Source organism: Vigna umbellata, chromosome 4 (assembly GCF_029865625.1).
Source record: "Vigna umbellata cultivar VRB3 chromosome 4, Vumbellata_1.0, whole genome shotgun sequence".
NCBI lineage: Eukaryota > Viridiplantae > Streptophyta > Magnoliopsida > Fabales > Fabaceae > Vigna > Vigna umbellata.
Window position 1 is genome coordinate 45,782,613 of NC_142168.1, and position 25,456 is coordinate 45,808,068.

Here is a 25,456-nt window from a genome sequence, read left to right on the forward strand (position 1 = left end):
TGATTTTCTTCCATCTTATGGTTTGGCTTCTAGTCAATGGCCTAATTTTGCTAAGAGTCATTACTTTAATATGGAAGAAAATTCATAAGACTATCGAGAGTGCACTGATTAGTTTTGCAAAAATACAAAACATGAGAAGGAGAAGAATAACCTTAGGGACCAACCATAGGAAGCATTTTCTGAGATTGCATACGTAGATATTCCTCTGCTTAAAACTTCCTCTAACTATTATGGGAATCTAACTGATAAATTTTGTTATTGTTGGTGTCATTTTCTATAGTTTTTAGAATTCTTCTTAAAGAGGTGGATAAATGGGTTAGAATTTTTATATGGAGTTGTGACATTAATGAACAAGGCTTAGTTATTGTCAAATGGAATTAAAGAGGTTTTTCCTTGCACTTCCAAAAGGTTTGTTAAGACAAGATTGTCTAAGCAAACTTTATTTTGAAGTTTAACATAATGTCTAAAAAGAAATAGTGCTTAATTGTCTAGGAAATTTTATTGAAAGCACTAAACGCTACTCTTTAAGTGCTTAAACGATACAAGAGCATATAATAACATAAGAGCGTTTAACGTATGCCTGATAAACACAAAACACTATAGAGTTCATAATAGAATGTCTAATCGTGAAAGTGTCTAATAAAAAGTTAGACAGTCTAAGATACATATAACCCAATACTAAATGATATATATCCTAAACGCTTTAGAAGTTACTCAAAATAGATAAGCGCTAAACGATAGTACACATATCATGCCTAAACGCCTAGGTCGTCTAACGCTTTAATGCATGTATGTTCTAGTACTCTTTTGTTTGTTTTGTTGTGATCTCTTTTCCTGTGTAGATTATCAACATTATCAAAAAACTTGCTTAGAATCAGAACAACGTTAAAAGATAAGAGGATATTCAAAGAATGTCTCATACATGTTTTCTGCCTACTCTTTTTGTACGATCAACATAGTTGCTCTACCATGCAACATAGCTTCTAACTTTACCTTAAAGGCGACATCCCTATAAGAAAGTCAAAAGCTTTGAGTAACAAATATTTTTCGATGACGTCTATATAAAGGAGTTTGCATGAAGAGTAAGAATAACTTTTGCTATCAAAATTATATATATACGTTTTCTGCATCTTTCTTTAAGCTCTTAAGACTCATCTTCGAAAAGATCTTTTTACAAGTTTTTAAAAGTTCATTGTATTGGTTTTATATCCTCTCTATGAGAGTAATCTTCTGTCTTGTAATATTTCAAAAACACTTTGTTGTATTAGATTAAGAAGTGAATTCAAACAATTGTAAAGTTTAACTCACTAGAGTTAAATGTTCTAGACAATATATCTAGTGTTGATACCAAGAGTGGTGAAACTCGTCTAACTAGTTTGATTAGTTTGTAAACCAAGAGTGGTTAAACTCGTTTTTATTGGAACCCTTTAAAGGATTTTAAGGGAAAAATGGACGTAACTCAATTTGGAGCGAACAAATATAAAATCAAAGTATACTTTACTGCCTTTATGTTTAAGCAAGTTTTCCATTCAACGCTTTCTTTAAACCTAAGTTTTTAACTATTGTTGTAGCCCGTCTAACCCTTGCAAAGTAGTATTAAACACTATTTGTGAAAAGTTTTCAAAACAATATTCAACCCCCTTTCTAGTGTTTCCTGTGTTTCAATTGGTATTAGAGCTAACCTTAAGGGTTAGTTCTTAATAGGATGTGAGGACAAGATCCTACATGTAGATGGAAAACAAAGGTTATGCACTTAACCACCCTCGTCTTTTTAAGGGAGAGAAATTTAATTATTGCAAACAAAGAATGATTGCATTCCTTGAATCTTGTCATATCGACATGTAGGATATAGTTGAAAATGGAAACCACATACCCTTAAACGAGAAATGGAAACCACACACATGTGTGACTATTTAGTTTGTCATTTTAGGGTAACCACATACATTATAAATCAAATTCAGCTTTGAACATTTGTATGCAAACATAACAAATTTGACTTAATTTTGCAACACTTCAAGAATACATCACATATATCAGAGAACACGATTAAGAAGATACGACAAGAGTGAGTAGCTTATCTTCTGCAAAGATGGACTTAGGACCCATGGCCATCCCTTTAGGAACAATTTTATTATTGTTGAATACATTAATTAACTTAATTTTGATAGTTTAAGTTTTGGATTTCTTTTTAGATTGTTTAGTAGTATAATCACTTCAAACACATAATATGTATAATTTTGTGATGTGATGGGATCATTTTCTATATTTTAGGTGTAGTTTTATTGTAAAAACAAATTTATTTAAAGAAAAAACAAGTTGGATGTCGGTTAGTGTCAAAACTAACATCAAGTGAGGTCTATTAGTGCACATATGATGTCTAAATGCTTCCAGTGACTCACCCTAGGATTTTCTCGTTCAGCAAGGTAGAGGCGCGCTTAATGCAACTCAACGTTGGTTTACAGGTGGTCCGATGTCCATTTTCTCATTCAATGAGGAATCCAATGTCAAATTGACGTCTCCCAATATGAAGTCGGGGTTAGGTTGGATGTTGAATGTCCAAAATAACAGACGTCAAAAGCTTTTTTTGCAATGATGCCTGAATCAAATGTGTATTCATGGTTAATAGCACTAAGCACAATTTATTATTATAATTTTTGTAGCTACCTGCATGACATTGGAGTTGGTTGAGTTTAAAAAATCCTTTATCTCTTTCACTGTAAATGGTTCTAGCATAGTGCCAATTCAAATTCTTAAGTTTGTTTACGAGTATATATTAAAATTATAGTTGTTGAATAGGTAACACATTGTTAGATGTTTATTATTTTTTGTAACTAATGTATTTGTTTAAAAGTTTGATAAAGAATAAGAGTTGTATTTGTTTTTATGATTTTTATTTATCGAGCAATCTAATAAAATTTTCATATTTTAATTGTTTGTTTTAAGCATAATTATATATTATAATTTGCTTACATTTGTATCCTTGTTGTAGTTATGTAAAACTTTATTAGAAATTTTAATGTGTAATATTTTATATTAATCATATAACTATTAAGAAAGATCAATCTTATCAAAGGAGTTATATATAGATAAATTCGTAGTAATTATATATAGATTTATCCACAAGTAATGATATAAGGATAAATCTGTATATAATTAACTACGAATTTATCTAAATGTAATTAACTACATATTTATCTATATGTAATTATTCACGGATAAATCAATATGTAATTACTTACGGATAAATCTGTATGTAATTATCTATGGATTTATCCATAGCTACCTACAATTGTTTTACCTACAGATTTTTGTCTGTAGATAATCCGTAGGTAACATTATATTACCTATGAAATTTTAGTCTTATCTACGAATTTTTTCTATAGGTAGTAAGCATTTTTCTTCTAGTGGTTTGCATAGATTATGTTTCTATTATTAGACATTGTTTTATTTAGGCAAAATTTACTTCAAGCATTGCATTCTACATGATTATCTTGTTTAATACACTAGATATGTCTTATAGACAAATATTTCATTCAATATTATGCTTTTGTATATGTTATCAGTATTGTTAAATATTGTTTGATAAACTTCAAAACATGGATGGTTAGACAATACAATTCCTTTAGATGGTTTTTTCTCAACAAACATATTTAAGAACAATAACCATAATTAAACTCAAAAAACACACTCAAAATTCAAGTGGCTTAGCTCTCTTCGACTCATTATTAGTTTAAATTGTTTTATAATATGTGTCAACTTCTTATATTTTGAATTATTTAATACCTTTTTAAGGAGTTTGTTATGTATTTTTTGAACGAGTTGTTTGGTCTCTTTGTACTTTTTCTTTTCTTTTTAATTATATGTTTGTGATGGAAAATAATAAATGAATGTTGGATATTAACGTAGTTGACATACCATGGTTGATAGCAATGTATAACATAAATTTTATATAAAAGAGTAAAAATTTCAAAATATATTTAGCTAAAAATTTTCTAAAAAGTTTTATTAAAATATTTAAATATATTATAGTAATTTTTCTATATAATTAACCATTTAATTTTTCCAATAAAAAATAAGAAAAATAATGTTGAGTTGAGTTTTTCCATTATTTTTATTTAGACTCAATCTAACTCATTCCATTCTTAGGTTAGATAAAGTTAAGTCAATTGCATTATAAATTCTAAATTTCTTTTTCTTGTTAAAATTTATAAATTTCAATTTTTTTACTAAAACTTTCAATCTAAAATTTTTTTGCTAAAATTTATAATTCAATTTTTATTTTTTATTTTTTATCACATAATTATTGATAACTAGTGACCAGTTCTACAATATTCATTTTTTTACAATGAAGTCTAAATAATATGAATTCTATGTCAAAGAAAAGAGCTTATTTTGGAACTATTGAAGCAAATGTAACATCAAATTTCTCATTGTATTTATATACTCAAAATTAAATTACTAATTTTATCTTTATAGATAAATAAATTTTACCTTTTATCTCCTAATATAAAATCTATACCAAACTTTTTCTAATCTCTTTCCATCTTATTAGACAAGAGACTAAAAAATTAAAATATATAAAAGAAAATTATTTATAAAAATTATATAATTAGTAAGAACTATAATATGTTAATAACTTTTTGACAATAGACCATATGTCACTATTTCATTGATTCGTATATTTGAAACAAACAAATCACAAACTATTACATTGTTATTACATTGTTATAAGAAATTGATAAAAAAATTGTTAAAAAACATTTTCCAATCAGTAATCACGAACACTTTTAACTATAACACATCCATTGTGATGTGACATCCACTCAGTCCAACTAAAGTAAAACTTGAGCTTCAATTCGAGCCATCCAACACAAAAGTCACATTTCTATACAAGCTTTATAATGAAAAAAAAAATTTAACAAATACAACATCTTTTTAATGTAAGATTAAATTTTAATAATTTAATATTACATGTGTATATATATATATATTATTTGATCGTAATTTACCTTTTAAATTGAAGGATTGTATCTCCTAATAATTTTGTTTTTCATACAATATGTACATGCCTGTGGTAACAAATACCTAGTGACTGAATCACCTAGTAAATGAGCAGTGTTATAGTTGCAGGCAAGGTCCATTTGAAGCTGCTGGAGACTAAGTATCAGCCACTTGAGTTGCTGGCACATAAACTGCTTCTTTCAGAGTGCTATGGCTTCGGCCATAAAATACATAAACAACAATTCCTATTGCCAGCCATATAGAAACACGTGCCCAAGTAGCAGCCCTGGAACAACAATACAAAACAATTATATAACTCTCAAAAACCCAGCTTCAATTCTATGTTGTTTAACAAGTTTTAATTAACAAGGTTTTTCCAACACTTTTTTGGTTGATACATCCATCCACATTCAAAGAATTACATCAATGAATGACTTTGAATAAGCCTAGATTTGTAATAATTTCAGTTGAAATTAGTTGACTCTGATTTTTCTTAAACTATTATATATATATATATATTTTGTACATATGACTATTCGATCAGTCACAGACCGATCAGTCAACACTCCTTGATTCAATGCGAAATGTTTTGTCTGTCAGACGATCGAATCACAAACAAGATTAACAATAAGAATAATCAAGTTAATCATAAAATTGGGCTGACACTAATCAGAAGCACATCCCAAAGTCTATAAATATAGGTTTGATATCCAGATAGTTGATTACTTTTACTACGCATTTATTATCATAATATTATGACAAATATTAACTTTAGTATTGGAGTGTTTTCTGCCTATAGCATCAGCCTCACCTAATCAGACCCGAACATGGGAGAGAGAGGACTGAAGACTGAGACTTTAACTTAAGCCTAGAATTTGGAGATTATTTGTATAAACACACTTAACCTCGATCCTATAAATCGATATATATATATATATATATTAAAGAGTTTTGGAACATTCTATTATCTATTATAGTTTGTCCATTTTGGTCTTGGAATTATGAAATAATGTAGGTTTAGGGTAAATCTTGAAAGCATTTTTAGTTTTAGAAAATAGGCATAGGAAGGTTAGGTCAATATTTGTTATTAGAAAACCACCTAAATGAGTTTTTAATTGGTCAGGTGTGTACATACAACGACGATTAAATCTATAATCTTCGTGGATTTTCTTGCACATACAACAATAGTTGCAAATGTAATCGTGAAAAACTACTTTTAACAATGATTCATAACATTGTTAAAAACTCTATTTTTTAACTACACTTGTAAGAACGATGGATTTTGAACCCGTTAAATAGAACTTTTAATCATTATTAAAAGTGTATTCTATATTGGTAACATCTTCTATGATGAAAGTTGGGTAAACTAATTCACACTAAATGATAAAGTTTGGGCAATTTAGTATTTTAATAACATTAAATTTTAAACAATTTAAAGAAAAAGTTATGCGTATTTCCATAACTAAATAAAATACTTACCCAAGATTAATTAGTAAATAGGAGTTGATAAGAATGCAAGCTATCGGCAACAAAGGCACAAATGGGCAAATGAAACCTGAAAATGGACCACAACACATGTTAGCTAACTAAATAAAAATGTTAAAAAAAATCATTTTTTTTTTATTTTAATTCAAAGTAGACATTCATTAAATAGATTTCTTCCAATAGAAACTTCCTACAACTTTCTATTAAGAGTTCTAAGATAAATTATTAATGACTAGTCTTTTGGGTTGCCTTTTTCTCTTGTATTGCCTTTTTCTTTTGAATTCCATACACTTCCTTACGGTTTGGTTTTTCATAATGGAAACGTCAGAAAAATTGGACACTAATAAACTACAAGAATTCCATATAAAAAAAATCAAGAGATAATATAAGAAAACCTCAAGATAGTATTAATAGATGTGTGAATCTTCCTTCCTATATACTCCTTTTCAAATTCATTCATTTATAATGTGAGACCAACTAGAATCGTGATAAATATTTATGATAACTTATTTTTCTGTAATACAGTTGAAAGTTAAGTTTAAATATATTCTTGCATTCCTGAAAATCCATAGACATATAGGTTAGTTGCATAGGAACAAGATAATAACTCACACAAGACCTAAAGTTTATTACCGTGAGATGCTTATATTGTTAACCATACCTCCAGAATGGCCAAAGTTGTGCCTTGCATCATCTTGATCCATGAAGTTTAGGAAGACAAAACCAGACAGAAGAAGAGTGCCACCAACTCCACATAGTGCAAAACGAATAGAACTGCTAATACAAAACATGAAATGCTTACAAAATATTGTAGTTTACTTTTTGTCTTAGGCTAAAAGAGTTTGCAAAAGAAGGTTACTCAAATAAACCCAACTTAACTAGTGATTTTTGTTAAGAATAGATTTTAAGCTTAACTCAACCTCACAAAACTAGTTTATAAAATGAAGTTTACATCTACTTGTATACTATAAATTTGTCTAATTTTTAGTCGTCGTAGGACTCCTAACAATTTCAGACCTACATGTGCATGAAAACTGAAACATTTAAAACCAACCTGATTATAGTGTTATTTGAAGCTGCAAATGTGAGGATAAACACCCCCAAGCATGTGACTGCTATTGCCCATCCAATAAGTTTTCTCCTATTACCTTCATGTACATCTGCATCACAAACAAATACGAGCAAGGAGAAAAACTGTAGATGTCAAAGGAAAGTCAAAAGAAAAAAAAATTATAAAAGTATATAATTTAACACACATAATTTTTTTATATTTATTTATATCACTCTATCATTACTCAAAATTATAATATCAGTCTCCTAGTGCAAGTTACTTAAGAAGCATTGATTTTGTTGCAAAAACAAGTTATTAGAATAAAAAAAAACTCAATATTTTTTATAGGAATTAAATATAGATTTTAATTTTAAATTACTCTAAAAAAAGTGTTTCATTCCTAGGTAGTTAGTAAAATATCATTTTCAGTAAATGGTAACAAACAACATGCATAATGTTTTTCATGTGGCAAATAGAGTTTTATAGTAAAGTATAATATAATCTCCATTTACAATTCGTTGAAAAAGATGTTTTACATTACTTTACTTTGATAAAGTACATGAATTAACTTCATTAAAATTTAGTTTAAAAACGCAACACATTTTTATAATAATTTGAAAAAAAAAATTTAATTCTTTCTTTTTATATTAATTAAGAAAAAAGTATCTTGAGAATATTGTTCCTTATTTCAAGCAATTTGACATAAATATGTGGAGAATTTGTATGATGGTAGATAGAATTTGACTTACATTTGGCTATGATAGTATCTTTAGCAATAAGAGGATCATTTGGTACATCCTCTTTAACAGTTGGAGGTATTGTGGTGTGAGAAGTACCAGCATGAGCCTTTGTATCTTCATTTGCTTCCAACCTGCTCCAAGTATACCCTGTTGATGCTGAAACAAAGGGTTCCATGACAGAAGGAGCCAATGGAATTTCATTTGGTGGGATATATCTCAGTATTAACACTGATATTGCCACCACTGTGAATGCAAGAAGTGTACCAACACTCACCTACACCAGCCAAATTTCAAATTTTATTATATTTTTTTATTTAAAATACTTTCTAAATATTCTTAAATTTTAATTTTTTTTTTTTAAGTTTTTCATTCCTTTATGTTGCAAAAGTAGACTTACCATTCCAGCCAATTCAGAAACTTCCATTAAAAAAGCCAAGAGTGCAGCAACAAGGCCAGTAACTATTGTGCTCTTGACAGGAACCTGGCTATGGCTGTTTATGTCAGAAAAAAAAGGAGGCAGCAACCCATCCCTGGCCATAGCCATCAATATTCTTGGCTGAGACACATTAAACAACAAAACACATTCATAATTTTCCCTCACAGAAAGAAAACTTCAAGAAAAAAAGGGGAAAGCTATGATAACTCCAATGCACAATCACAGTAATTGGAACACTATCATCTATTTGAATTGAACTTACACCATCTTGTTCTTATGCTGCCCAAACATTTTAAGTGTAGGCATATGTTAATGAGGTTTTAACATCAGTTTTTCTATTGGTTATTTTAAGGTTAAACATGCTTTAACTCCTAAACTTTTAACACCCAATTACAATTCATTCCTACCTCAAATTTTAGTACAGTTTAATACTAAGGTAGTTGAATCGTAAATTGTATCACGTATCGGAGAGATGATTTATCTTGAATTGTTCATGAATATTTTGACAGATTTTAGAGTTTTTTTTTCTTGGTTGGAACAGTAACTCTAGTGACTTTGTTTCAAGGGTGCAATGACTTTAGTGGAAGTTACCAATTACTTATTGGATTTTAAAATGTTTTAAACAAATGGGCTAAAATTTATGAAAGTTACTCCCTCCACCACCACACATTGCTCCCTACATTTATTCTTTTCTTTTTTGTCCTTCAATAATATTTAAATAATATTCAAAAATAATTTGAGATTACGTTTTTCTTTAAGGGATTTCAAAATCTATTGAAGAAAAAATCTTTCAACAGATTTCAAAATTCATTGGAGGAAAAATCCTTCAAGAGACTTCGAAATCCGTTGAAGCTTTTGAAAAATTATTTAACGAATTTTGAAATTTGTTGAAGAAAAAATCCTTCAAAAAATTTTGAAATTCGTTAGAGAAAAAAAATTCAAAATGGATTTTGAAATTCATTGAAGCCTTGGAAAAATCCTTTAATGAATTTCGAAATCTGTTAAAGAAAAAAAATTCAACGAACTTTGAAATTCGTTGAAGAAAAAAGATAAGAGTGTAAGGTTTTTTGAATTGTAGAAGATAATTTGGAATTTTAAAAAAATCTGGAGATGTAGGGAGAAATGATCTCCTATCTTTCATATGCACAAGACTACCTTCAAGGTCTGCCACCTTAGGAACGTTGATGTCGTGCTAGTTGCCACCAAAAGAGGTGTCGCAGTCACGAGGCATGTCAACTTCTTCTCCCTCATTGTTGAGCGAGGCAACAAGAGGCACCACGACAAGAGGCGTCACCACAAGCGACGCCACTAGGAGAGTCACTACAGCAAGAATCGTCATCATGAGGTGTAAGAAACTAGAAATAAAGTTTTAGGAGTTGATAAAATGTTTTAAATAATGAGACCGTGTTATTTTAATAACAAAATAAAACCAAAGGTAAAATAGAAATTCGGTTAAAAGGTCTTATTACTTAGAATACCTACTATCTCTCTAGAACTCATTCATCGAGTATTCTCTTCTTTCTCTATTTTAGTTATAACTCCTGGGTTATCCTTTTGAAGATCAAGAAGTACCTTTGTTATCATGGCAGCAAGGTCTCCCTTGACCTCCGATCAGTTTCTTAAAAAGAGTAAGTTAGCTTTTACTTTTTCTTGAGTTGCACGTTTCTTTTCATGCATGTGAACAACTTTGTAGCATGTGCCTTCTCAGTCTTCTTGTATGTTTCTTGTTGATCAGTGGTTCTAACCACATACCCTGATCGTGTTTCTGTGGTATATAGGTACATAATTGAGTTCCCTAAGCTGGAGGAGTAATTTTGGTCTAGTAGAACGGTTAGAATTCTCAATAGGTAAGGGAAACTATATATTTGTTTATAAAACTATTCTAAATTTCAAATCTGAATTGATATATGTGTGTGTAGTTGAAATGATTGATATAGTTATGAAGATAGTTGGTTATAAGGGGAGCATTATAAATGTTAAATCCAATCACTTATGTGTTTGGTTTTTTATGATGACAACATATACATGTTTCCATGGTAACAAAATTTGATGATGACAACACATATATGTTTTCATGACAAACAACATAAATATTTCTTAAATGTTTTTGAACATATGTTGCTACATGATTGGTTTGCATACTTAATATGATCATAATTGTGTTTACATCCATTGTATGCATTCTCATGTTTTCATATCTTAAAACCACTTGCACTGTACATATATGTAGGAAGTAATCGATTACACTGGTTTAGTAATCAATTACGTTCATCAGATAGCTTATACTTAAAATTGTAGCAAACAACAAAGTTTTAACCGATTACATTAAATATATAATCGATTAAAACTTGTGACTTTGCATACACCTATTTGAAATGTGCAGTGATGTGTTTGAGAAGAAAAAGTTTTCAAAAATGTATAAGTGTATAACTTAACCGATTACAGTTAAGTCTGGTATACTTTGAAAACTATTTTCAAGCTAAGTCTAACTGTAATAACGATCATATTTTTAAATGTTTTGACTTACTGTTAACATGCAATCGATTACATCAATTGCTTAATCAATTAAAGTTGTTTTAATGTAATCCTGATATAACTCTATTATAAGCGTAATCGATTACATTATTTTCGTAATCGATTAAAGTGTGTCTGATATGAGAAAATCTATATAATGACACGTTACGCAAGATTTTAAAGACTTTGATCATTTGAGAATTTTCATATATGATATGAGAGAGTTTAGAAAGTATTTGCAGGTGTGCTTAATTGCTCCAAGAATCAAGATACTAAGAAGTTGATGTTCTTTAAGGATTCTTGAAGGACAAATATGAACGTTTACTGACTGATCTTTTTCTCTACAATTAAGGTGTATTCTTTACTGATTAGACTTTGTTTTGCAATTAAAGGATTGTTGTTTCCCTGTGCGTGTTGTCAGGAAGAAGAACGTGGGGTTCTTGGTACTTTGAGAAGGGTCTCAAAGGATTACTGTAGTGAAGATGATTGTTCTTCTATATTGTGTGTTTCCTATATTAGATTGTTGAGTTAGAAAATAGATTTACATTTTGACAGTTGGTCTTTGTAAAGCCTTGTTTTAATATATAAGTGAGTGCAAACTTCACCTTATAAGTTTGTTTTGTTAAGGTTAAATTAAGTTTAAATCCATTTCTTACCAGAGTTAATAATTTAAATATAATTTTATTTTGAATTTATATATTTTCAGTAATATAATATAAAAACTTTAATTTTTTAAATTATTTTATTTTTACTTTTAATTTGAAAAAAAAAACGAAAACAGGTATACCAACACACCACCACCTCTTAGCAGGTGAGATATGACAACATGAACATATTTATATAGAAAAATACGAACCTAACCAATTACGTTCTAGCAGAGTTATGGATAAATTTGTATCTGGGTGTTTTGTTATTCCAATTTTTTTCATTAAAAATGCAAAAGGATAATAATCAAGCCAACTCAGACATTCAAAATCTTATAAAAAAAGTGGTCAGAGAGAAAAAAAATAATGGCGAAGAGAAAGAGAATGAAGAGGAAAGTAAAAGATCCAACTGAAGAAGAAATCATATAATAGTATAGATTAAATGCAACTATTTTCAATTTTAGAAAAGTCAAAAAATAAAAAATTATATCTTATTAACTTCAGAATTTTAAAAAATATTTATTTTGTCAATTTACATAATGTAATATATAGAAAGAATCTTTTTATTTTTCAAATATTCAGTTTTCTCCAATCATATAAATGTGGGACCACTCTGCCTAACAAACTGAGTTTTGTTGCCTATAGTGCGATCCCACGTGGATACTTTTAACTTTTTGTTACCGACAACTTGATAATAGGTCATTTTCATCTAATAAATAGTAAGGGAAAATGCATTTTGAAAATTGAGGTTGAATTTTTTATTAAGATATCGAAATAAAAGTATAGATGTGATGGATTATTAATTAAAATTTTAAAACATTTATATTATTAAATATATTTTTAATATTTACATCTATAAATAAATTAAAATAATTTGACAGAATAAATTAAAATTTTCAATTTGTGGGTTAGTCCTACCTACTTATTTTTGAAAGATGAAACTAAATGGGTCCTACGATTTTTTTACCATTCCTATATAATAATATTATTTTACAAGAAAAATAATAAAATTAAAATTAATTAAAAAAATCTCAGATAATGGATATTTTATGTCACTGTTAATACAAACATAAATAAACTTGTTTACCTGAGGTAATATTGCTCCCAATAAAGATGCACATAAAGCTGTGAAAGCCCCAGCGTTTATAACATACCTGCAAACCACAATTTCAAAAACGTGTGAAATGATACAATTATATATTTTAAAATCGTTACTATAATGTTTTCTAATTACATAAATTTACTTTTATGAGACCGTCTAATTCTATTATATTTCAAATAAGCTAAACAATTTCAGTTTTATCTCTCATCACATCTATATTTTGTCTCCATTTTTCTTCTACTAAAAAATAAAACATATACATATTATATATATATATATATATATATATATATATATATATATATATATATATATATATATATATTTTTCAAGAAACACGTATGCTAATAAAAATTATTCATCACAATAGCTAACAAAAATGACATAATTTAATTTCTAAAAAAAAGTCTGACCTTTTTCTCCAATCGAGCATAATCAAAATAATTGTCAGCATTTGGTTTCTTGAAAAGAAAAAGTAAATTTTAAATAGTAAATGGTATTATTGGGGTAAATAAAAATAAGAATGTGTTGTTGTGGTAAATAAGAATAAAAGTGTTTTTTAGGTATGAGTGTGATAGTTAGATAGGATTTGAAACAAATTTACTATTTAATCTAATCCACCAAAATATTATTAAGTTGGATTAGATTAAGTTTCTATATTTTTTTCATGTGAAACTCAATCCAACAACTCTCTATGAAAGGGGTTAGATGGAGTTAATTGGATCAAGATTTCAAAATAATTTTTTTATTAATAATTATAATTTTTAAATATCCATCTAATTAAAAATATAATATAACATTTATAAAAATTAATTTAAGACTTCAAGTAAGATAATAAATTATGATATAATAAGTTGGATCAAACTAATTTATTCATTATACTAACATAAAAGTGACTCTTGAATCACCTACACTAAATATATGCGTTAAAAATTGAACTTTAAACCTACGTCACCCCTTCATGTCAATGTATATATATGTTGAATGTAAGACTAAATATTAATAAATAAACTTTAAGTCTAATTCAATCTTACAAAACCGACTTGTAAGATGAGAATTGCACACATTTATATATTTTAAATTGGTTTTATCTCTGGTATCCAACAATATGACCTAATTCATATAAGAGTGGGTTAATTTAAATTGGATTGAGATTAATAGTAAATGAAATCCAACCTAATTCAATTAAATATGATTGAATGGGGTTGAGTCACCTATTCAAGGAACACTCCTTTTTTCTTTTTTTTTAGGAAAAATTTTATCAGCATAGGTGCTAGATGAAAAAATCTCATAATCATGTTGAGTGTTGCTTAAACTTGAAATACTTACGCTGCCCATTGCATTCCATTGTCTGCAAATGCTGATGATATTGGGGTGTCAGCATTGATAGCATAATAAGGCACTAAACCCACTATAACAATGGATACCAACATGTACAATCCACAACATAGAAACAAAGAAGCACCAATTCCAAGTGGCAAATCTCTTTGAGGATTTTTCACCTGTTCATAATTAAGCATTTATTAAAGATGTAATAATGAATAAAGTAACAATTATGCTTTGATAACAATAAACATTTAGATAATATTTAGAGTAACTTCAACAAGTGGAAAGAGACTGAGTTTCTTAATCAAGTATAAGTACTACTTTGGAAATCATTTTAGAAGAGAAATATATATGTCCATTGTTTAAGATTATGAAGATATGAACTGCTATTTTGAATAATAAATCATTTGTACGGTAAAAGAAAGAATTTTGGTATGTGTAAATGGAATGTTGATTTAAAGAAGTTAAGGAACAGATAAAAGTAAATAAACATCACATTGATTGAAACAAGTTTAATTTTGAAAAATTTGCTCAAAATATTTAGAATTTTGATAGTAATAAATAATATTATATTTTAGATGTTTAATTGTTTAATTAAAGGATTAAACTTGTAGTTTTGGATGCAAAATTATAATTCTTTTTTATTGAGACATTTTGGTTCTTGAATTTTAAAAATAAATAAATATAGTCTTCTTAACTTAACAACATTAACTTTTTCTATGTGTTAAATGGTGTTTCTGACTAACATTTAAGTTAGATAATGTGAAATGATGTACAACTCAAATACCAACCTGAAACACGACACATCAAAAAATTTAATACTATTAAATTAAGAAGAATATATCTGTTTATTTTAAAATTTAAAATAAATTATAATTTTATGTCAAAATTTAAGGATTATAAACATACATAACCTTTAATTAAATTATTTAAAATGTAAGTTTACCATGTTTAAGAAATTGAACAATAAAAATTAAGTTTGTCTAAAAATAAAGACTATCCGAACACGACTATTCCACCCTTCTGAACATTCAATCATGCATCTCTAATTTCTAAAAACAGCCTTAGGAGTTATATTTTTCTTTTATCGGATTTCAAAATCTAATAAAAAAGATGAAAAATCCTTCGTCAAATTTCAGAATCCGATAAATCACAAAATGTTAGGACTTTCTGAACTGCAAAAGGTAGTTTTAGAATTTTATCAAACACTTTTAGAATTTTATCAAACACTTGTGCCACTCTTTTATAATTATCATTCATTTAAAAATAAGTGTTCAATGATATTTTTTTTTTATTGAAGTCTATGATACGATAATGCTTACATAACCAGTCTTAAATCAATCTTAAACAATAAACAAAATATTGTTAAATTTAACATTATTATTGAAATGTGTGGATGAAACTATTCTAAACAACTTGTTAAATGCTTATATAGAGAAAAATAATAATAAAAACAATCAAACTTCAAATGAAGTACAACCTTACTAAAAATTCATTCAAACAAATCGATAACAATTCATGCATTGAAAATGTTCTTAATAAAATCTCTTATGTTTTATTCATATTCAGAACCTTGACACAAATTTCAGCAACATTCATGTCATACGTTTTAACTTAAGACAACGTTTGGTAGAAATTTCCTTTTTTAGAATTATGATTCTTGAAATAATAAATTTTTTAAGAATGACTGAGTTTTTTTATGGGTGAAAAGTATTTCATGAAGTATTCACATAGCCTTTTTAGAAATGAAAAAATTCGTTATATTTATTAAAATATGTCATTTATTACCAAATTAAATAATTTAATAAAAAAAGATAAAATAAATTCAGTAAAATTTTTATTTTAGCTTTCCACTTTTGATAGCTTCTTGTTGCACCTCTACAGTTTCAAGCTGCACCCCATACATTTGAAAATTCCACTTTTACCTTTAGTTTAGATTTTTCATTTTAAATTCCAAAACGCACATTTTGAAATGTAATATATGAAATACAAAATTTATATTTTGGATTATACATAACAAAATACTTTTGTATTTTAGATTGTATAATCTTATTTTAGCAAATGTTAGTTTTTAAAAATAAAAGTAAGAACCAAACATAACTAACCCACTTTTCGTACTCCATTAAAAGCATAACTAACCTATTTTTCCAACCCCATTAAAATCATTTTATATCAAACACTTTGTAAGTTTTACAGTGATAGAACTACATACAGACTAACAACAAAATTATACCTCTTCAGCTGTGCTTGCAACCGCATCGAAACCTATATATGCGAAAAACACCGTTGCAGAACCAGCTAGCATCCCATCTACCCCAAAGGGAAAGTACCTATTAAATCAACACCAATTTATTCATCACTAATTCAGTAACTAGAATAGATCAAAGGAAATGAAAATCATGGTTCTATTTATTTATAGTATACCCTGTGGGAAGCTGATATCCAACCCATCCAGATTTGAACCCTAAGTAACCTCCACCAATTATGACAAAAATCAATGCAAATATGTTCACTGTTGTCACTACACTTTGCACCACTGTGCTCTGCATACATCAATCATTCATTTATTCAATTTAAAAGAAAAGTTTTGGTAAGAAAGAAAGAGTAAGAGTAATATCACACACACTGGCATTCATTTAACACATCTGTAAAATAGTTTTAAAAGAGTAAAATTTTGTAGTTTTTTGAAAAAGAAGAAAGTAAAAAGTAAGGAGGGTAATGTAAAATGAATGTAAAAGAATTATGTGTGTCAAAAGTATATTTTTCAATAAAGAAATGTGTTTATATTATCATTCAGCCACACTCCTAAACTATTGGAGATCTTTTAGGTGGAAATATACCTCTCTGATCCCAGCACAAAGAAGTCCAGTTACAATGAATACTACAATTGCTGAACACGGGTCAACAACGATATTAGTCCCAGGAATGCTATGCCACGACAGAAAGCTTGGCAAATTTTCCATTCCTCCAATAAGTGCAGCCTAATCAGAGAAATACCCACTTTGAATCAACAATTGCTTCACATGATTCATACACCATTACAAAGAAATCATCAAGAGAAAATACTATTTGAACTAATATCTCATAACAAAAGCCTTATTCATGTGCACTGAGTCACTCAAAAACATAAATTGTAACATAATTTTTTTAAAAGGTTAAAAGTGAAACAAATGGTATAATCAACACCCTCTTAAAGAAACAAATACTGAACACAAAGATGAAACAACACCATACCAAATTGGGCGTTATGCCACGAGCAACTGCAGCTCCACCAATTGTGTATTCCAATATCAAGGCCCAACCAATCAACCAAGCAACTCTTCAAAACAAAGTAATCATTCTCTATTAATCAACATACACTAGACCCTCAATCGGCAATCATGTAACTTTAGAACCTTAAACTATCTCAAGTTCTGTGTATAGAAGAACACATGTCACAAGAGCTTAGACAATATCAATTCTAACTAGAATGCTCCATGTTCAATATTAAAAACAGAACAAAAACACATCCTTATTTTTCCTTTCTTGTTTATAACTCAAATTTTATCCCTCTTATTCTATATTAAACGGTTGAGATTTCACTGGACAGTATCAAACCCCCTTGAGTATTTCAGAAAAACAGTTTTATCATAAGCCAACCCATTATCATAATGACTAAAGTCACTTCTCAATCTTCAATATGTCTAGGAGATGTTTGAATTGAACAAGCTTTTTCAAAAACATTTTTAGGAGAAAAATCAATAAATTGTTTTATAATTTAAAACTAAGTTATAGATAAACTAGAAACCCTCTCACTTAGTTCAGGACTCATTTATTTTTCTGCAAGGGAGCATGGAGAATTCTCCAATATTCTTCTTAGTGAGTGTATTGGAAGGTCCAAGGAAATAAATAGGAAGACAAAACCACTAATAAGGTGACTTAATGAATACCCTTCTCCAACACATATGTATGAGTAGTGATATGCACTTCCAGCAGAAGGACAACGGCTAGCCAACTCTGCATAGCAAAGAGCAGAAAGCGCAGCAGCAAAACCAGCCACCAGAAAAGAGAGTGGCAAAGCAGGTCCAGAGTGTTCTCGAGCCACAGTTCCAACCAGCACATAAACACCAGCACCAATTGTTGCACCAACACCTGAGTCAAACCGCCAAAGAAATTAAATATTGCAAGAGCAGTTTATGGCCAAATTAAATAACAATAGCATATCTGTATTGGAAGATTAAAATATTGAAAAAAACTGTTCATTTATACTCTCTTTTTCTGTGAAAAAAGCACTCAGCCAGAGTTAAAAAAGAAAACACTAAAATTCTGGAATTGTGAAGTTGAAACTCGAATCTTGAAACTAAGACATGAGCGGATCCACAGCCGCAAGTTATGAAAAACTGTTGGAAAGTCTGATTTCAGCTGCAACTTTAAGGTTTTTGGGTATCTGGCACCCCCAAAAGAACCAATTTCTCAGAATATGAAAGATCGTCAATCTAAAATCTTGTCACATCCATACCCAGATGAAAAAAGTGATTGAAAATAAAATAAAACACCAGAAAGAAAGAGAAGAGAAGAAAAGGTTTTGAACTACCAATTGCCATGAGATGTGGCACGGTTAACTCCTTGGCAAGTTGACCGTGGGAATTGCTCTCAACTGCAGAATCCACCCTTTTCCTCCTGGTTACAAAACTCCATGGATTCTTTCCTCCGTTTCCACCACCCCCTTTTGAATCAGCCCAAATCCCCATCACAGCTTTTCTTTTCTTTACCTTATTTTTTGGTTCAACAAACCAGACAATGATGTTTAGTATATCAGAGAAAGATTCTTTCAGTTGGAAAATGAGTTTATTCGGGACTTTGGTTCAACAGTTTTGTTATGGTGGTTGAGTGAGGGAAAGAGAGAAAAAGAGAAAATTCGATTCTCCTTTTTCCTTACTGTGGTGCCATGGATGAGTTGTTCTAAGGGGTAATCAGGGACGGTGGCTTATGGTTGAAAGCTTCTTAGTTTTCTTTCTCTGCAAATTGTTGGTGAGATGATTTGAATAATTGCTTGTTTGAGAATTGCAAGCATCGTATTTTCCTCAGCTACCATGTTCGAACTATTATCGTCTTATTTAAGATTACAATTTGACTTTTCTGTTATATGGCTTTTATGTTTTTCCATTTATGCTTTTTTTTCAATTATGCAAGAAAAACACATGTAAAAAACAGTAAACAAAAGAGATACAAATCAAGGAGAAGATAACACTGATTTGATTTCCACAAACACCATTAAAACTATGATTGAACTGTTCCACATATCCATAATACGTGTATATATAAAAAAAACAACTAACAAAACTCTAATAAAGATATATCTATTTACACATACGGGGAAAATATGTATTATAAATATAAGAATTAGAGGTAGTTATGGATATTTTTATAAAAAAATATTTTTTTTTTCACAAATAATGTGATTTAATTGGTAAAAGATTGTGGTGGTGAGTGGTCACGGATTTTAATCCTAAATGGTGCGACTAATGTTGGATTTGTGTTATGAAGGTTTTATTTTTTACATATGCTTTATGTTCGAGGACCTGTTCACCTATATCAAATTATTCACATGGTGATTGGTGTTACTTATTGTGGTCTTTAAGCATTAATAGGCACATGTATGTATAAGAAACATGGATTTTGTTAAACCATCTTGGGCATGTTGTTAGTGCTGTTTTAAATTTAAAAAGTTGCTGCACTGTTACACGTTAAAATGAGTCCATCATTGATCTTGTTGTATAATTATATGATGTTTTATTGTCTTGTCCTTGGTCTGAATAGCTTATGTTGCTGCCTTGTATGTATGGATCAATGATATCTTCAATTTGACGTTGTTGTACTATTATTGACTGGTTGAGATTGTAAAATTAAGGTTTAATACCCTATTTTGTTCCCAGTTTCGTTCGACAATGTCAAATTAGTCCATCTTTTAAAACGTGCGTCAATTACGTCCTTACTTAATAAAATTTATATCAATGAAATCCCTTCCGTTAAATCCGTACAAACGGCGTTAATAGAAGAGAGAGAAAAATAATTAACGCCGTTTGTACGGATTTAACGGAAGGGATTTCACTGATATAAATTTTATTAAGTAGGGACGTAATTGATGCACGTTTTAAAGGATGGACTAATTTGACATTGTCGAACGAAACTGGGGACAAAATAGGGTATTAAGCCTAAAATTAATTGATAGTTTCGGTTGGGTCTACTTATGCATGGTGAATGGTAGTAGGAGTTGTCCGTGTTCAAGGTTATTTTTTGTGTCAATAAAATTGGTTGGGGTGAGTGATTTTTGAACCGCAATATATCTTGAGTGTGTTACTTTCGTAGTGAAAAAATGTCCTCTTTGCCTATGTTATTTTATTAAAGGAAAAGTTGAGAGAGAGAAACACAGGAATATAAAACTGCATTAATATTTTATTGAGGAGTGCTATTACTTTTATAAAGCAAATAACTGAACGTAAATGCACGTAAATGTTGGTATCTATAACCACTAACAAATTAGTGCTCTTAGTGCCTAGAAAATAGCAAATAAATCCTACCAGTCAACATGACTTTTATTTTCCTAAAAAATAGCATAACATATTATTTTAATTTCTCAATTTCCAATAGTCATCAATCAACACTCCTCCTTGACTTTGGAACTGCAAACTCCAAGCTTTTGTCTCAAGAACTCAAATCTAGATTTTGGAAGTGCCTTGGTTAGAATATCAACCACTTGATTTTCTGTTTTGCTGTAAACTAGTTTCACTTGTCCTTCTCTTTGAACTTCTCTTAAAAAGAAAAGCTTTATCTTAAAATGCTTTGTTTTGCCATGAAAAACTAGATTATTCGCAATTGAAATTGCAGCTTGATTATCCACAAAAATCTTTGTGCTATCTTCTTGTTCTATATGTAAATCAGCCATTATCTTTCTTATCCAAACAGTTTGATTGACAGCAGCTGCAGCAGCAACATACTCTGCTTCTGCTATTGATTGGGCTATAATTTCTTGCTTTTTGGAACTCCATGAAAAAACTCCAGACCCAAGAGAGAAACAGTAACCAGAAGTGTTTCTCATATCATCAACACATCCTGCTCAATCACTATCTGAATATCCATGAAAACTTAAGCTTTCAACTTTGTTGAATCATATACCATAATCAATTGTGCTTTTAACATATCTAAGAATTCTTTTTGCTGCTTGAAAATGAATTTCACTAGCACAATGCATGTACCTTGATAACAAACTCACTGAATGCATGATATCTGGTCTGGTGGCAGTTAAATACATTAAGCATCCTATTAAGGATCTAAACATCTTTTCATCAACCTTTTCAGCACCATCTTCTCTGCAAAACTTTTCTTTTTGGTTCATTGGAGTTGCAGCTGACTTACACCCTTCCATGTTGAACTTCATAAGGACTTCCTTTGCATACTTTTCTTGGCACACAAATATTTCATTTTTCTTTTGCTGCACTTGCATACCAAGAAAAAATATCATATTTCCAAGGTCTGTCATTTCAAAGATATTTTCCATTTCTTCTTTAAACTTGTCAATCATCTCCTTACAATTTCCTATAACAAATAAGTCATCAACATACAGAGATATCATAAGTATATCTTCATTCACCTTTTTAATATATAAGGTGTACTCACTTAGACTTTTCACAAAGCCTAAGCTCATTAAATGTGCATCAATTCTGCTATACCAAGACCTTGGTGCTTGTTTCAAACCATATAATGCCTTTTTCAGTAGATAAACCTTGTCTTCTTATCCTTGAAGAGCAAAACCTTTTGGTTGTTCCACAAAAATTTCTTCCTCTAAATATCCATTCAAAAATGCTGATTTTACATCCAATTGATGTATAAGCCAGCCTTTTTGTGCAGCTAGTGCTAGCAGCAACCTTATTGTGTCTAGCCTGGTCATTGGGGCAAATGTTTCAGAGAAATCCACCCCAAACATCTGAGCATATCCCCTAACAACAAGTCTTGCCTTGTATTTGTTCACAGAACCATCAGGATTGAACTTGGTTCTATAAACCCACTTTACTCCAATGCCCTTTTTATGACTAGGACTATCAACCAACTCCCACGTATGATTTTTTTTTTCAATCATTTTAAGCTCCTCTTCCATAACATTTATCCACCTTTTGTCAGTCGCAGCCTCTTCATATCCATTAGGTTCCATGACCGCAACATTACACCTTTGATAGATGTTAGAAAGCAATCTTGTTCCTTTGACAGGTTCATCATCCACATCTTCATTCTCCTCCTGCAATCCAAGCTCATTGTTGCCTTTCCAGTTCAAACAATCAAATTGTTCAACGAATTTGTTGTCTTTCCAGCTCCAACAATCAAACTCCAAGAATTTCACATCCCTGCTAACAATGACTTTGTTGTTATGTGGAAGATAGATCCTATAGGCCTTTGAAATCAAGCTATAGCCTACAAAAATTCCAGGTTCTGCTTTCTTGTCCAATTTGTCTCTCTTAATATGAGGAATATAAAAGAAACACAAGCAACCAAATATCTTTAAATTAAAGAGCTCAGGTTTGTAACCGTACCATACTTCAAAAAGCGTTCTTTGTTGTAAAGCTTTTGTTGGCAGTCTATTAAGTAAAAATACTATTGTATTTACAGCCTCTGCCCAGAATTTTTTAGGCAACTCTTTGTCATGAAGTAAGCACCTAGCCATCTCCATAATAGTCCGATTTTTCCTTTCTGCAGTGCTATTTTGCTGAGGTGAATAAGGGGCTGTAAGTTGGTGTTCTACACCTGTATCTTCACAAAACTTGTTAAATTTTTTGGAAGTATATTCAGTTCCATTGTCGGATTTGATCATCTGCATTTTGTACTTGCTTTGATTTTCCACCAAAGTTTTAAACTTCCAAAAAATGCCCGCAACTTCATATTTAAACTTCATAAAATATATCCAACACATTCTTGTAATGTCATCAATGAAAACAATATAATACCTACTGCCATTCAATGATAGTGTGCTCATAGGACCTCCAACATCTGTATGTATCAATTGTAGATTTTGTATAGCCCTCCAAGTCTTGTTTTGTGCAAATGGGAGTCTTGTTTGCTTTCCATATTGACAAGCAATGCATGTAGGAAATACTTCTTCTATATCAGGTAAGCCTCTGACCATGTCATTCTTCTTCATGAATATTAGAGCATTGTGATGAAAATGGCCCAATCTTTTATGCCAAAGTATTGTACTGCTGACCTCTTTGTGCACTGCAGCATGTTCTTCACTCATGAAGTCCAAAGCAAAGCTTTTTCCTTTCATTCTAACTTTAAATACTTCCTTGCCTGTTGAATCTTTAATCATGCAGTTTTTATCTTCAAACAACACCTTATAACCTTTTTCAAGCAATTGAGGAACACTCAACAGGTTTTGGTTAATTTCTGGAACATATAAAACATCTGAAATCAGTTTTAAACCTGTTTGACCTTCAATTGCCATTGTTCCTTTGCCTTTTACTGCAATATATGCTCCATTACCGACTCTAACTTTAGAAAGTGCAGTTTTGTCAAGTTCTTTAAAGAGTTCTCGATCATAACTCATGTGATTTGTGCAACCACTGTCTATGAGCCAACTTTCTGTGGAGCTATCGGTAGCAAAGCATGTAACAACAAACAATTGTTTCTCTTGTGGTTGATCCTCAACAACTTTAACTTCTCCTTGTTGTTGATGAGATTTGCAAATCTTTTCCATGTGCCCTAGCTGCCCACACTTATGACACTTTACATCCGATCTCCACCAGCACCTTTTTTGTGGATGATTGGTTTTCTTACAGTGAGGACAAGGTGGAAAAACCTGAGTATTATTACTCTTATTATTGATCTTGTTTAATCTTCCAGGTCTGGTATCATTGTTCTGCTTCTTCCTCTGTTTGTTGCCATTGCTCTATAATTTGACTTGAAAAGCACCCTCCACAGATCCTTCTTGCCTCATAAGTCTTCTTTGCTCTTGGGCCTATAAAGCATGCAGCACCTCTGCCAAAGTGATCTTAGATAGATCCTTTGTGTTCTCAAAGGTAGCTATAGAAGCTTCATATCTTTCTGGTACTGATACAAGAATTTTTTTCAACAATTCTTGAATTAGAAAAAACAGTGCCCAACAATCTTACTTTGTTGGCAATGCCAAGCAACGTATTTGAGTACTCTTTGATGGTGTCTGATTCTTTCATTCTTGGCAATTCAAATTCTCTCATTAAATTCAATACTTGCATGCTTCTAATTCTCTCATCTCCTGCATATTCTTCCTTCAAGTAATCCCAAATTGCTTTTGCTGTGTTGTGAGACATGATCCTGGTGAAAATTAGTTTTGAAACACCAGAAAATAGACATGCCTTTGCCGTTGCTTTTCTGGTTTTTTTCTCCTTGTAGGTTTTCATATGGGCTACAGTGGGGTTGTCGGGCAGCAGAGCAATATCGTAATCCTCCTCCACTGCTTCCCAAAGATCCAAAGCCTCTAGGAAGTTCTTCATTTTTATGGCCAAGAGATCATAGTTATCTCCATCAAAGATAGGAGGAGCAACTTGAGAGAAACTTGTTTCAGCATCCATAGGTCCCGTAAGATGTAGCTCTGATACCAATTTGTAGGTTATTTTATTGAAGGAAAAGTTGAGAGAGAGGAACACAGGAATATAAAACTGCATTAATATTTTATTGAGGAGTGCTATTGCTTTTATAAAGCAAATAACTGAACGTAAATGCACGTAAATGTTGGCATCTATAACCACTAACAAATTAGTGCTCTTAGTGCCTAGAAAATAGCAAATAAATCCTACCAGTCAACATGACTTTTATTTTCCTAAAAAATAGCATAACATATTATTTTAATTTCTCAATTTCCAATAGTCATCAATCAATAAAGATGATAGTTTTAAGTGTCGTATCCTCTAGCTTATGTGATGCATTGGGAAGAGGAAAGATGTTTCGACCTATAATTCTAACTTGTTGCTGAGTATAGTATTCAGTATGAGATTCACCGAAGTTTTTACGTGTAAATCATTGAAAAATAGGGGAGACAGATCCTACTACGATGGTGGGACGACTCGACCATCCTGTTCGAGGTATTAGTGGGGTTTGAAAAAGTTAAAGATAGCCCACTCATGGCAGACTAGAAGAGTGATCATGTTTTAG

At 30.3% G+C, this 25,456-nt stretch overlaps 1 protein-coding gene across 1 annotated transcript; it reads right to left on the bottom strand.

Annotated features, from left to right (window-relative positions):
• Nucleotides 1-4,864: 4,864 nt before the first annotated feature.
• LOC124820827 (cationic amino acid transporter 2, vacuolar-like) lies at nucleotides 4,865-19,396 on the bottom strand. The gene is made up of 14 exons (XM_088112442.1): nucleotides 18,873-19,396; nucleotides 18,229-18,430; nucleotides 17,534-17,618; nucleotides 17,140-17,280; nucleotides 16,724-16,842; nucleotides 16,533-16,629; nucleotides 14,303-14,475; nucleotides 12,959-13,025; nucleotides 8,675-8,833; nucleotides 8,287-8,551; nucleotides 7,541-7,646; nucleotides 7,148-7,260; nucleotides 6,481-6,556; nucleotides 4,865-5,287 (listed from the first exon to the last, which is right to left on the bottom strand). Exons 1-14 carry the CDS (start codon nucleotides 19,027-19,029, stop codon nucleotides 5,158-5,160), a joined length of 1,890 nt encoding a protein of 629 aa, XP_087968568.1. The 5' UTR covers nucleotides 19,030-19,396; the 3' UTR covers nucleotides 4,865-5,157.
• Nucleotides 19,397-25,456: the final 6,060 nt, after the last annotated feature.

Coding starts and splice junctions, on each gene's coding strand:
- LOC124820827 (XM_088112442.1), bottom strand. CDS start 19,029: ATGGGGATTTGGGCTGATTCAAAAGGGGGTGGTGGAAACGGAGGAAAG. Junction 13,026..14,302: donor AATGGAATGCAATGGGCAGC/GTAAGTATTTCA, acceptor TGTGGTTTGCAG/GTATGTTATAAACGCTGGGG. Junction 7,647..8,286: donor AGATACTATCATAGCCAAAT/GTAAGTCAAATT, acceptor TTTGTGATGCAG/ATGTACATGAAGGTAATAGG.